Source organism: Oryctolagus cuniculus, chromosome 1, assembly GCF_051225735.1.
Source record: "Oryctolagus cuniculus isolate XC-2025 breed Fujian yellow rabbit chromosome 1, ASM5122573v1, whole genome shotgun sequence".
NCBI classification, from domain to species: domain Eukaryota; kingdom Metazoa; phylum Chordata; class Mammalia; order Lagomorpha; family Leporidae; genus Oryctolagus; species Oryctolagus cuniculus.
Window position 1 is genome coordinate 63,874,893 of NC_142867.1, and position 10,799 is coordinate 63,885,691.

General features: G+C 57.1%; 1 protein-coding gene across 5 annotated transcripts in view; it reads right to left on the reverse strand.

Moving 5' to 3' along the window:
- Positions 1-10,176, reverse strand: part of CLPB (ClpB family mitochondrial disaggregase) — a 140,694-nt gene extending 130,518 nt beyond the window's left edge. The window contains exons 1-2 of one of the 5 annotated variants that reach the window (XM_002708715.6): positions 9,661-10,176; positions 6,788-6,839 (exon numbers count right to left, since the gene is read on the reverse strand). In XM_002708715.6, coding sequence (XP_002708761.3) covers positions 6,788-6,839; positions 9,661-10,060 — 452 coding nt within the window. In that variant the 5' untranslated portion in view covers positions 10,061-10,176. Of the gene's footprint in view, positions 1-6,787; positions 6,840-7,089; positions 7,255-8,493; positions 8,586-9,660 lie in introns of those variants that run through there. The other 4 variants (XM_008264387.5, XM_089330372.1, XM_089330374.1 and 1 more) reach the window with 4 other exon arrangements.
- Between the last annotated feature and the right edge of the window lie 623 nt (positions 10,177-10,799).

Here is a 10,799-nt window from a genome sequence, read left to right on the forward strand (position 1 = left end):
AATCTACACAGCCTCACCAACACTTGCTAACAGTCTTTTTTTAAAAAAATATTTATCCATTTTATTTAAAAGGCAGAGACACAGACAAAGATCTCCTATCCACTGGCTTACTCCCCAAATGCCTGCAACAGTTGGGGCTGGGCCAAGCCAAAGCCGGGGGCCTAGAAGTCAATTTGGGTCTCCCATGTGCGTGGCAGGGAGCCAACTACTTAAGCCATCACTTGTTACATCCCAGGCTATGCATCAGGAAGAAGCTGGGATCGGAAGTGGAGCTGGGACTCAAACCCAAGCATCCCACTGTAGGATGCAGATGTCCCAAACGGTGTCACAGGTATCATAACTGCTACACCTCCATCTTTTTTATTAAGGACATCCTAACAAATGTCAAGTGGTACCTCACCGAGGCTTGAATTTGTACTTCCCTAATGATTTTGAACATCTTTTTGGGTATTTATTGCTCATTTGTATATCTTCTTTGCATAAATGTCTATTTAGATTCTCTATCTATTTTTAACTAGGTTACCTTTTTAATGTTTAGTTCTAAGAGTCCCTTACTCATTCTGGATACAGGTCCCATATCAGATATGATTTGCAAAATCCTCTCCAATTCTGGGCATCAGTTCATTTGCTTGGTGGTGTCCTTTTACACACAAAAAATAATTTTGAGGAAGTCCAATTTGTTTGTTTTTTTCCTTCTGTTGCCATATCTAAGAAGGTTTTGCCTAACCTAAAGTGACAAAGATTTATTCCAATGTCTTCTAAGAGTTTTATAGTTTTAGCTTTTACATTTAGGCCCATGAACAATTCTGAGTTAATGTGTTTTTTGTTTTGTTTTGGTTTGGTTTGGTTTTGACAGGCAGAGTGGACAGTGAGAGAGAGAGAGACAGAGAGAAAGGTCTTCCTTTGCCGTTGGTTCACCCTCCAATGGCCACCGTGGCCGGTGCGCTGCGGCCAGCGTGCCATGCTGATCCGATGGCAGGAGCCAGGTACTTCTCCTGGTCTCCCATGGGGTGCACGGCCCAAGCATTTGGGCCATCCTCCACTGCACTCCCTGGCCACAGCAGAGAGCTGGCCTGGAAGAGGGGCAACCGGGACAGAATCCAACGTCCCGACCGGGACTAGAACCCGGTGTGCTGGTGCCGCAAGGAGGAGGATTAGCCTAGTGAGCTGCGGCACCGGCCTGAGTTAATGTTTATATATGGTGTTAGGTAAGGGCCACTTTGCTCTCCTTGGCATGTGGCTAGCCAGGTGTCCCAGCACCATTTGCTGAAACGCTTTTGAAGTAGTTAACTGCAACTACACAAGTAGTGACCTGGCTCCCCATTAGACTGTCCATCTGAAGAGGGCAGCAACTGCGCCATGCACGTTCCGTACCGTATCTCAGCCCGCGCCCAGCTCCTCACAAGCACTCACAATCGATCGTCTCTATCAGCAACAACTGTACAACTCTAAAGGTTATTGGTATTATCATCTATTTCTTAGGCTCACAGAAGAAAGGCAATGTGTGCCTTGTTTTTTTTTTTTGTTTGTTTGTTTGTTTTTACTAATTTGAGAGGCAGACAGAGACAGCACTCCTACCTTTGGGTTCACTCCCAAATATGTCCAATGTCCATAACAGGAGCTGGACATAGCAAAAGCTGGGAGCCAAGAACTCAATCCACGTTGAGCCAACAACCCCAGGGTCTGTCTTAGCAGAAAGCAGGAATCGGGGCTGGTGCTGTGGCATAGCGGGTAGGGCCACCGCATGCAGTGCTGGCATCCTATATGGGCACCGGTTCAAATCTGGCTGCTCCACTTCCCCTCCAGCTCTCTGCTACAGCCTGGGAAAGCAGTGGAAGCTGGCCCAAGTCCTTGGGCCCCTGCACCCACGTGGGAGACCTGGAAGAGGCTCCTGGCTTTGGATCAGCGCAGCTCCGGCCGTTGCAGCCATCTGGGGAGTGAACCAGTAGATAGAAGGCCTCTCTCTCTCTGCCTCTGCTTCTCTCTCTGTGTAACTCTGACTTTCAAGTAAATGAATAAATCTTTAGAAAAAAAGAAAGCAGGAATCAAAAGCCACAGCTGGGCATCAAACCCAGGCGCATGGATGTGGAGACCCAGGGCTCTTAACCACTAGGCTAAACGCCCGGCCCTGGGTCTCACTTTCCTCTGTCCTCACAAAGGGGATGTGAGCCCCTTCAGGGCAGGGACTGCTCCCCTCAACGTGCTGCCATCCTCCCTCCCCCACACTAGGCTCAAGGCCCACAGCACAGCCTAGGCACACGGCTACCAAGGGACAAATGAACAGTCAGTCCACGCCCTCCAGGGCCGGAGCCCTACGTCCAGTCCCTCCTAGGGAGCCAGCAGCAGCCAGCAACTTACCAGGTCCCGCCCTCTACACTTCCCAGGTGCCACCACTCAGGCTGTCCCTTTGCCTAAATGCCTTCCCCTCCTACTTCCTAAGCCTTACTGATACTCTAAGACTCCAGTCAGGTGCCATTAGGAAGCTGGAGGGGGTATCTTGTGGGCTCTGGCGGTCACAGCACTGCTCAAACTGGTAACGTAGTCTACCCCACACCCTGTCCTTGGGACGGGAACCACGCCTGCCCAGCAGGGGCCAGCATCTGGCAGGAGCTCAGCGGCAGACGAACCCTGGGGAGAAAGGGCAGCAGTCCAAGTTTTAAGATTGGTACCACCAGGCAGCCTTCAAGAGGCTGCTTTGGGCTAAGGCACGACCGAGTTAAACACTCAGCAGAGGCCCCATGCCTGCCGGGAGGAAGGAAATGGGCAGGGGTCTTGGCTTTCATCCAGTCTGCTCTGCAGGGAAAGGGATCTCTGCTGGGCAAACAGGCTGCTCACACGACAGATGTGCCTTCAGCCCACCCCTGCCCTGGGTTTCAGGTGAGTGCCTCCTGAGTCCAGGCGCGGAGCTCAGGTTTGCTCACACTGCTGACACACAGGATGGTTTAGGCTTCCACTTGCCAAGAGCCAGAGCTGGATGAGCTTACAAGGTTCAGGTGCCCTGGGGAGAAGGGAGGAAATGGGTGCCCAAGGGGGGGTGGGGTGGGGGTAGGGAAGAAGAGACCCAGTCTCTCTGGTACAGCCAGTAGGGGGTTGGACAAAGACTCGGGGCTGCTTGCCTCATTTATACCGAAAATCAGTAAAAAGCAAAGAAAGAAAAAAGTCACTAAGAAGCAAATGAGTTGTCCAGAGGAACAGGGTGAGACGCTGGGAAAGCAGACCTTGCTCTGCACCAGGGGAGGCCCACGTGGCAATGGTTTAAGGTGAGCTCTGGGCCACACACTCTGTAACACAGGAACAAGGTGCCGCGTATGGGACGGCCTGCCCTTGCCCTTGCCCTCAGGCGCTACACAAAGCAGGTGAGCAGTGCGGCCCTTCAGAGCCACGGTCCAGGGCGGCTGGGCTGACGGCCTCACACTGGACCCCCGAGCAATCAGGGGAACCCTGCGGCTTTCTGGGTGTGAACTGCTTGCCCCTCGGTCCTGAGCTCCAATCATTCTTCAGCCTCAGGCTGGCCTGGCCCATCCAAGATGACTTTCACAGGAAGGGAGGGAAGAAGACAATACACGGAGCCGGAGGCAGTGAGGAGGGCTTCCTAAGGCAGGCTGCAGGGCAGGGTGGTTGGATGGCAGGATGCAGGGCAGGGTGGTAAGCGGGTGGTAAGCGCAGACCAGTGGGTGCTGTGTGCGAGGGCCTGCATTCCAGGCTGTCCTTAAGGATGATGAAGCACCTCCCCTAAGCACACAGGCCTCAGGCGGCTACCCTGGCCCAGCCCAATGCTCCCAAAGCTCGGGGGCTGGGTGAGTCAATGCAGAGACCCTCATAGCACAGAGCTGCAGAGGACATGGGTGAAGGGGGGTTAGAGGCCAGTATTATTCACCAGGCCTGCGATCTGTTCCAGTCAACGTATCCCTGACCACGCTGATCACATGCAGGGTGACTCAACCATGTGCAAACTATGAGCACATTAAAAAAATTTAATTTTTATTTATTTGAAGTAGGGGAAGGGGAGAGAGGGAGACAGAGAGAGAGAAATGTTCACTCCCCCAAATGTCTGTGATAACCGACTATGCCAAGTCAAGAGCCTGAAACTCCATCTGGGTTTTGTACATGCGTGACAGGGACCCAAGTACCTGAGCCATCATCTGCTGCCCTCCTGGGGATGTGTTAGCACGAAGCTGGATTGGAAGCAGAGCTGAGACTCGACCCAAGCAGCAGCCTAACCACTGCACCCGCCTCACTGAACTCTAACTGCGAGTGAGACTCCATCTTGTCCCCCGCAGGTCTGCTGGGCAGAGCTAAGGGCCAGGACACGTGGAGGCAGGAACAGAGAGCAGCACGACAGCCTGTGCAAAGGCCCAGCCTATGTAAAGGCCAGGCCCTGGGAAGCCTGGGCGCAGACCCGCTGGAGGAATCCAGGGAAGCTCCCTCCACATCCTCCCCCAGGCAGCAGCAACTGTTACTAGCAGGTTGTAAGTCTGTTCTCTTGAGACCAGAACCTGGACCACCCATCCCCTGCAGAGCCCACTCATTCATAAGCAAGGTCTGCTGTGGGTGGAGGAGGATGTCCTGACCCTGCCCTTCACCCCCCCCCCCCCCCCCCGCCCAGTCTGTCTTCCCAGACCTGTGTGCACCCTCTGAAATAGCCCTCACCCTCACCGGGATCTTTCCCCTGCTCAAGACCTCCCACATCTACCCCTGCCCTGGGCGTGGCCAGCCCAGTGCAGGCCAGCCCCTCGGATCACTCCCCCTCACAGCCTGTACAAGACCCACTGAGCAGCCTCAGCATGCTGCCCGGGCTGGCCCAGCATCGCCTGCTTCCTGCCTCTGCCCATCTCTGACCACCTTACATGGAGTGAGAAAATTCTGTGGAGGCACGCTGGCTCCGAGAGCTGGGACAAGGGGCAGAGACGATCCACACCCGCAGAGTGAACACTCACACACGTACCCGGTAAGTTCAGTTCCACCCTGGACTCTGGGCAGGTGTCTAACTGCTACCAGAAACCAGTGTACTGACAAGAGCAGCTGGGGGCTCGGTGGACGTGGGCAAAGTCAGCCTCCCAGAGGTGGGTTCCAGCGCTGCCACTCTGCAACAGTGCCGCCTACACTGAGTTGCCAGAGGGAGCCTCAGCGGGCAGAGTGGGCAGCCGCCTATGTGTGTCGGTCAGCTTCTCATCCCCGTAACTCAGTTCCTGCCGCTGGCTACTCAGAGAGGAAGCAGCTGATGCTGGCCCGCGGTCCTGGAGGCTCACAGTCCAAGGCGCGGGCTTGGCCACTGGCGAGGCCAGAGGACGGAGAAGGCAGAACGTGCACGGAAGCAGCTGGGCGAGCAGCTGGGCCAACCCAAGGTTTATCACCAACCCTCCCGTGCACTGCTTCTGAGGGCACGCCCCCGTGACCTACAGCTCTCCCACCTGGCCTCCCGAGAGCTACAGCTGCAGCAAGCCCCCACCCTCCCGGAACCATCCACCCTTGATGCTGGGGCTTCACCACCTGTGTGAGTTCGGGAACCACGCCCACTGAAAGCACAGAGCAAGAGGTGAGGCGGAGTCAGCAGGGCCTGTCCGCCCCTCGCCCCCGCACTGCAGCAGAACGGCGGGGAGGAAGCGCTGCGCGGCCTGTGGTAATGAATGGCTCTGATAACAACAAGATGACATCTCGGCTTGGTCTTTAAGATGCATCATTGCATGTTTATTAAACTATTGCTCCATCAAATTTATTTGGCTACAAAACAACTCCCAGCCCATACTTCTAAGAGTGGTTTATTAAAAACTGAGCCTTGCACATTAATACTCAAAAGCACCCTTGAGAATCAATAATAATGCTGCAGATAAAATGAAAGGGAATCAAAGCAGTAAGTCTTGGTGGGGCTGCGGCTGCCTTTCCACACTTGCATCGTCAGGCAGCTGGAGCGGGGAGGGCACCAAGGGCAAACTCTCGACTTCCTGTCTAAACGCCAACTGTGACAGCAGGGAAGGGGGTGTCCCACGCCAACAAGCCATCACAAAGGGCCAACAGAGGCCAAGGTCAGGCTGCAGTCTTCCAAGATAAAGACCTCTGCCCCCAACCAACAGCCCCATAACTAACGCCTTCTGCTGGCCCCGGTCTGGGCATCCATCCTGGACACAGGCGCCAGGCTGAGCTCTGCGTGGAGCCCTGCCCTTGCCCAAGTGTAAGCCTCAAATCCAACCATGGTCACTGCTCCAAAAGCCGGCACGCTGCCCCTTAGTTTTCCACTGTAGTCTTAAAGAAGCCTTCAGACCCCCAAATAAACCTGGAACTGGCAGCTGCCCAGCTGCTCTAGAGGAAAGACCAGACAGGCAGCTGGGACCGCAGTGGGGCACACCACAGGAGAGCCATGAGGCTGAATGCAAGTCGCTCTGGGAAGGGGCCCAGCAGGCAGGGCCCTGAAAGCCCAGAAGACCTCATGGCAAAAGGCCTCTCCCAGCTGCCCCCAGACCCCCAGGCCTCTCCGGGCATGCCCGGCTGCACCCTGCCCTGGCAGCAGCAGTAACACTCGCACAGAGAAACCAGAACAAACTGGAGGATTTCGAGAGGAACCACACAAATGGAAAGGCCTCCAGACCCTGCCCGTGAGGGCTCAAACAGCTGAAGAATCGGGCAAGTCGGGGCTGACTCACTGCCCAAAAGATGAGGGCTGACCTGGGCCAGGGCAGCCAGGGGTCTCTGTGGGGACAGCCTCAACCTAGGCTGAAATCTCCTCCAAGACATGGTCACCACCAGAGGCAGGGCTCACCCTGCTCGGCCCCTCCCACGGGCCGACACTCACCTGCTGACCTCCTGCACGTTGTTGGCCCGGGCAGCTTCCATCAGGGCTGCATCTGGAGAAAGAGGGGGCAACGGTCAGATCCCGGGCAGGACCCCCCCACCAGGGCTGCCCCGAGGCCCAGCCAGTGGGCGTGGAGGCCCTTCAGAAGCTGAGCTTTAACAAGCGCCAGCTGGCGTCTAAAGAGCCTGAGAATCAGCCCCTCCCCCAGCTGTTAACAGCCTGACTTCCACACCTTCCCACCACAGAGCCCAGACTCTGAACTCCTCTCCCCACGCAGGGGACACGGGGGCACTGTGTCTCACCTGCAGAAAACACTCAGTGTGTGCAGCCCTTCCCTCTTCACAAGCAGACGGCTCTGGAAGCTGCTGCCATGGTTATTACTGACTACGCAACCCTCCCACGGTCTCCCCAGCTCCACTGCTTCAGCCCCGTTCTGAACCGGGCTGTCACGGCCACTTGTCTAAAGGGAGGGATGGGCTGGGGAGGGGCAGGACACCAACTCATCCTGCGACAGTGGCAGCCCCTCCCTCTGACTAGAGCCGGACAGTAACCCTCGGCTGCCAGCCTCACAGCGATGCCAGGGGGAAACGATGGTGAAAACCCTGCAGAGTGTCCCTCACCAAGCCCAGTGAGGGAGACCCAAAGCACAGGCTCAGATCACGGAAGAATCACCAGGCCCAGAAGAAAAGCAAGGCACAAGCCTGCCTCAGGGGCCGCTTGCAGGCTGTTGGCGCCCCCTTGTGACCACAAAGAAAAACTGCCTCGCTGAGGAAAATTCAAAGGTAAAAAAGTAGCGGTACACTCCCTTCAAACAGTCCACACCTCGCTCTGTGCCCAGCTGGTTCTGTCCACACTGTTGGGCACTGCACCAATGCACAGACAGTCCTGCCTCGGCAGCTCTGTCTCGCCCAGAGAACCACGCATCGAAGCACAGAACGCCCCGAGGCAGGGCAGAAAGGGCAGGCTCTGCAGGCTGACAGCTTGGGCTATAGTCCCAGTCCTGCCACCATTGCTGTGCCCGCGACCTGGACAGCCCACCACGCCTCCTGGGCCTCAGTTTCCTTATCTGTACAACAGGGGTAAGATACCCAGTGCAACATGCATATGAAAAGCCAGCTCTGTGGCTCAGATGCTGGTGCCTCCACCCCCACTTCTCAGCTCAGCCTCCAGGGCCTAGTCTCTCTCCTGCTTACTCCAGCCAGCTGGAGGGGAACACTGTTTCCTCAACTCCTGCCGAGGGCGCTCTCCATTCTCAGAGGGGCCCCTGCCTGGCCCTCCCCGTCCTGTTGCAACCTGCACCTGCGGCCACGACACCAGCTGCAGGGCTCTGGGCACGCTGCAGGCAAGGTCGCAGCTGAGAGAGGAATGCGAGGGTTGGAATCAGGGCCTCCTGGTTCCTAGGGGCCTCAGTTGAGAACCCCATGGCTGGGACGGGGCAGCCGGCAAGGCAGAAGGGTTGGAATTGCCCCGGATCCATTCTGGCAACCGGGCCCCGGTCCCCTTGCTGCAGTTCACATGCCACAGGGTTCGGTGTGGAGCCCCCCAGGAACCTCTCAGGCAAGACCCCAGACACCTCTCTCTAACCCACGCACACACACTGGCCTCAGGACACTCCCTGCTCAGGAGCCTTCCGCGGCTCTCCGTTGCCTACAGAAAATTCCAGACCCTGATGCATGGCACGCAGGCTCCACTCCACCTGTTCTCACCTCAGCCCAAAGGGCCCCGTGCTCCAACCAAGCCTGCCCGTCTGCTGGCCCCTCGACACGCAGACCTGCGAGCTTGGTAGCTTCGTGCCCGAAGCCTCTGGGGGACTAGGACCCGGCCCGAGACACACGGGCCAAGTACTGACGGAGGCCCGGCTCCGCTGGCCGACAGCAGCCACCTCCCGGGCCCAGCTCCCTGTCCGTCCCTTCTCCTGCCTCATCCTGCAGAACTCAAGTTGGAACTCCCCACCCTCCGGGGCTGTCCAACCCTACAGGAAGGCCCTCCTGGCCCGCCCCCCCCACCAACCCCTCGGCATGGCTGCCTGCGCGCCTTTCTGTCCCGATGGCTTCCAAAACACCTGGCCCCACAGGGCGCACACAGAAGGTGTCCAAAACTGCTGCACGGTACAGAACCACGGCACGTCTCAGCAGGGGGCAAGAGTCCACATTCACAGCGGGGAGTTGGAGAGTTGGACAACGCCGAAGCAAGGTCCCTAGTCCAAAGCCCCTCTCCCTGCAGCCGGCCCAGATGAAAGTCACGGACTCCTCTCTCCCTCTTGCCCCAGTCTCAAGGGCTTGGGCTGCAGGGGACCTGGGCACACTCGTCTCAGTCTTCCCCTGGAGGAACCTACTGAGAAGCCGAGTGACTCTGCCCTCCCGGCCCCTGCTCAGCTCCAGCTGGCTCAGCCATCAAACAGCCCCCGACACGCACACCCCCTCAAGCCTGAGACCGGACACAGCAAAACTCTGGGAGGCGGACACAGCGCAGGTCCCTGAACTCCAACAGTGCTCAATAAGAGGGCTGTAAGAATACGGACAAAGCCTCCTTTACTATAAAAGGGGGGATCAAGCTGGCATCAGAACCAAGGCTCCTCCTTTCTCAGGCCACCTGTGGGGCAGGGGCAAATTCTCTACAGGCAAAACATCAGAATATAACAGATTCCTAGTGCAACGGCCCATTGTACAGATGGACAAAGTGATGCCCTAAAGGGAGGCTGACCTATGCTGGAAGATTATACAGTTCCCTACTCCCGGAACCAGGTGACACCTAGGTAGCTCCAAGACTCGGGGCTCTGCGGGTTTAAATCCACAAGCACCGCCCACCCTCCAAAGACCCGTACACTCCTCCCACCTCTCCCTTCCCTGAACCCAGCCTGTCCCTTTAATTACCCTTGTTGGACGGACTCTTGCTGTAGCAATGAACCATCAGCGCCATGGCCAGAGCCCACATGCTGAGGCCGGCTCTGTTGGGGACCTCATTCCAGCTGTCCTGTCCTGGCAGTGTTCCTTCAGGGCTAGGAAGGTGTTCCCACGCGGCGGCCGCGAGGCCATGGGTCTTGGCGCATCTTCCCCGGCGCCCCCCGGTGGTTGCCCCTCCTCCGGGGAGCAAGGCTGGCAATGGTCCAGGGCGCCCCCCGGCGGCCACCCTCAGCCACTGCGGCTCCCCGCGGTCCCCGGTGGTCACGGTTCGGCCAGAGGCACCTCCACGGCTGCGGAGCGACGGGGACCTGAGCAGTCGGAGAAGGAGCCGCGGCTCGGGCGCTGTTCTCAATACCAGGGTACCCAGCATCGCGACAGCTGCTTCGATAACCCCCTGGTGCCGGCCCCTGTGCTGGCCACGTCCAACATGGCTGCCGCGGCGCGTTCGAAGACGCCGCGATCGGGGCGGAATTGCGCACTACCTCACGGGAATCGTAGTTCACAGCCTTAGATCTTTCCGTAGCTGAAGAACGGTTGGACTACAATTCCCAGAACGCTGTGGGATTCGCGTCACAATGACTGTAACTTAGAGTGGCCTGAGCCTTTTGGGAAATGCAGTTCCGGCGGAGGGGCGTGGCAAGAAGGAAAATGCTAAGATGGGGCGTGGCAATTAAAGATTCGAATTTGGGAACATTTCTGCTAGTTTAGCGAAAACGCACGAGGTGATTTCTGACCTGTGTTAAGTTATGCAAAGATCTTCAGCAGAGGCCTGTTAGGAAACTTAGGTTGACAACTTTTAGCCTATTTCTCCTTTCAGCCTAGGACTTTTCAAGAAGATGTACCTTTTATCACCCTACCCAGATTTGGCTCTCAGGTGAAGGGTGGACACCTGGCCTTGCGCTCCCACTTGTGTTGTTTTCAGAGGGCCTCCACGAGGGGCACGATCACCTGATCCTCGTGGCAGCTGCGAGCGGGAAGCTGGGCAAGGACTGTTATCCCCATCTATGGCGAAGACGTTTTAGGCTACAGGTGCAGTGATTTGCCAATAGATCACCTACTGACTCTTGGCCCGTGTGCCCTTGCTTTCCGTTAACTCCTGCCCTTCCCAT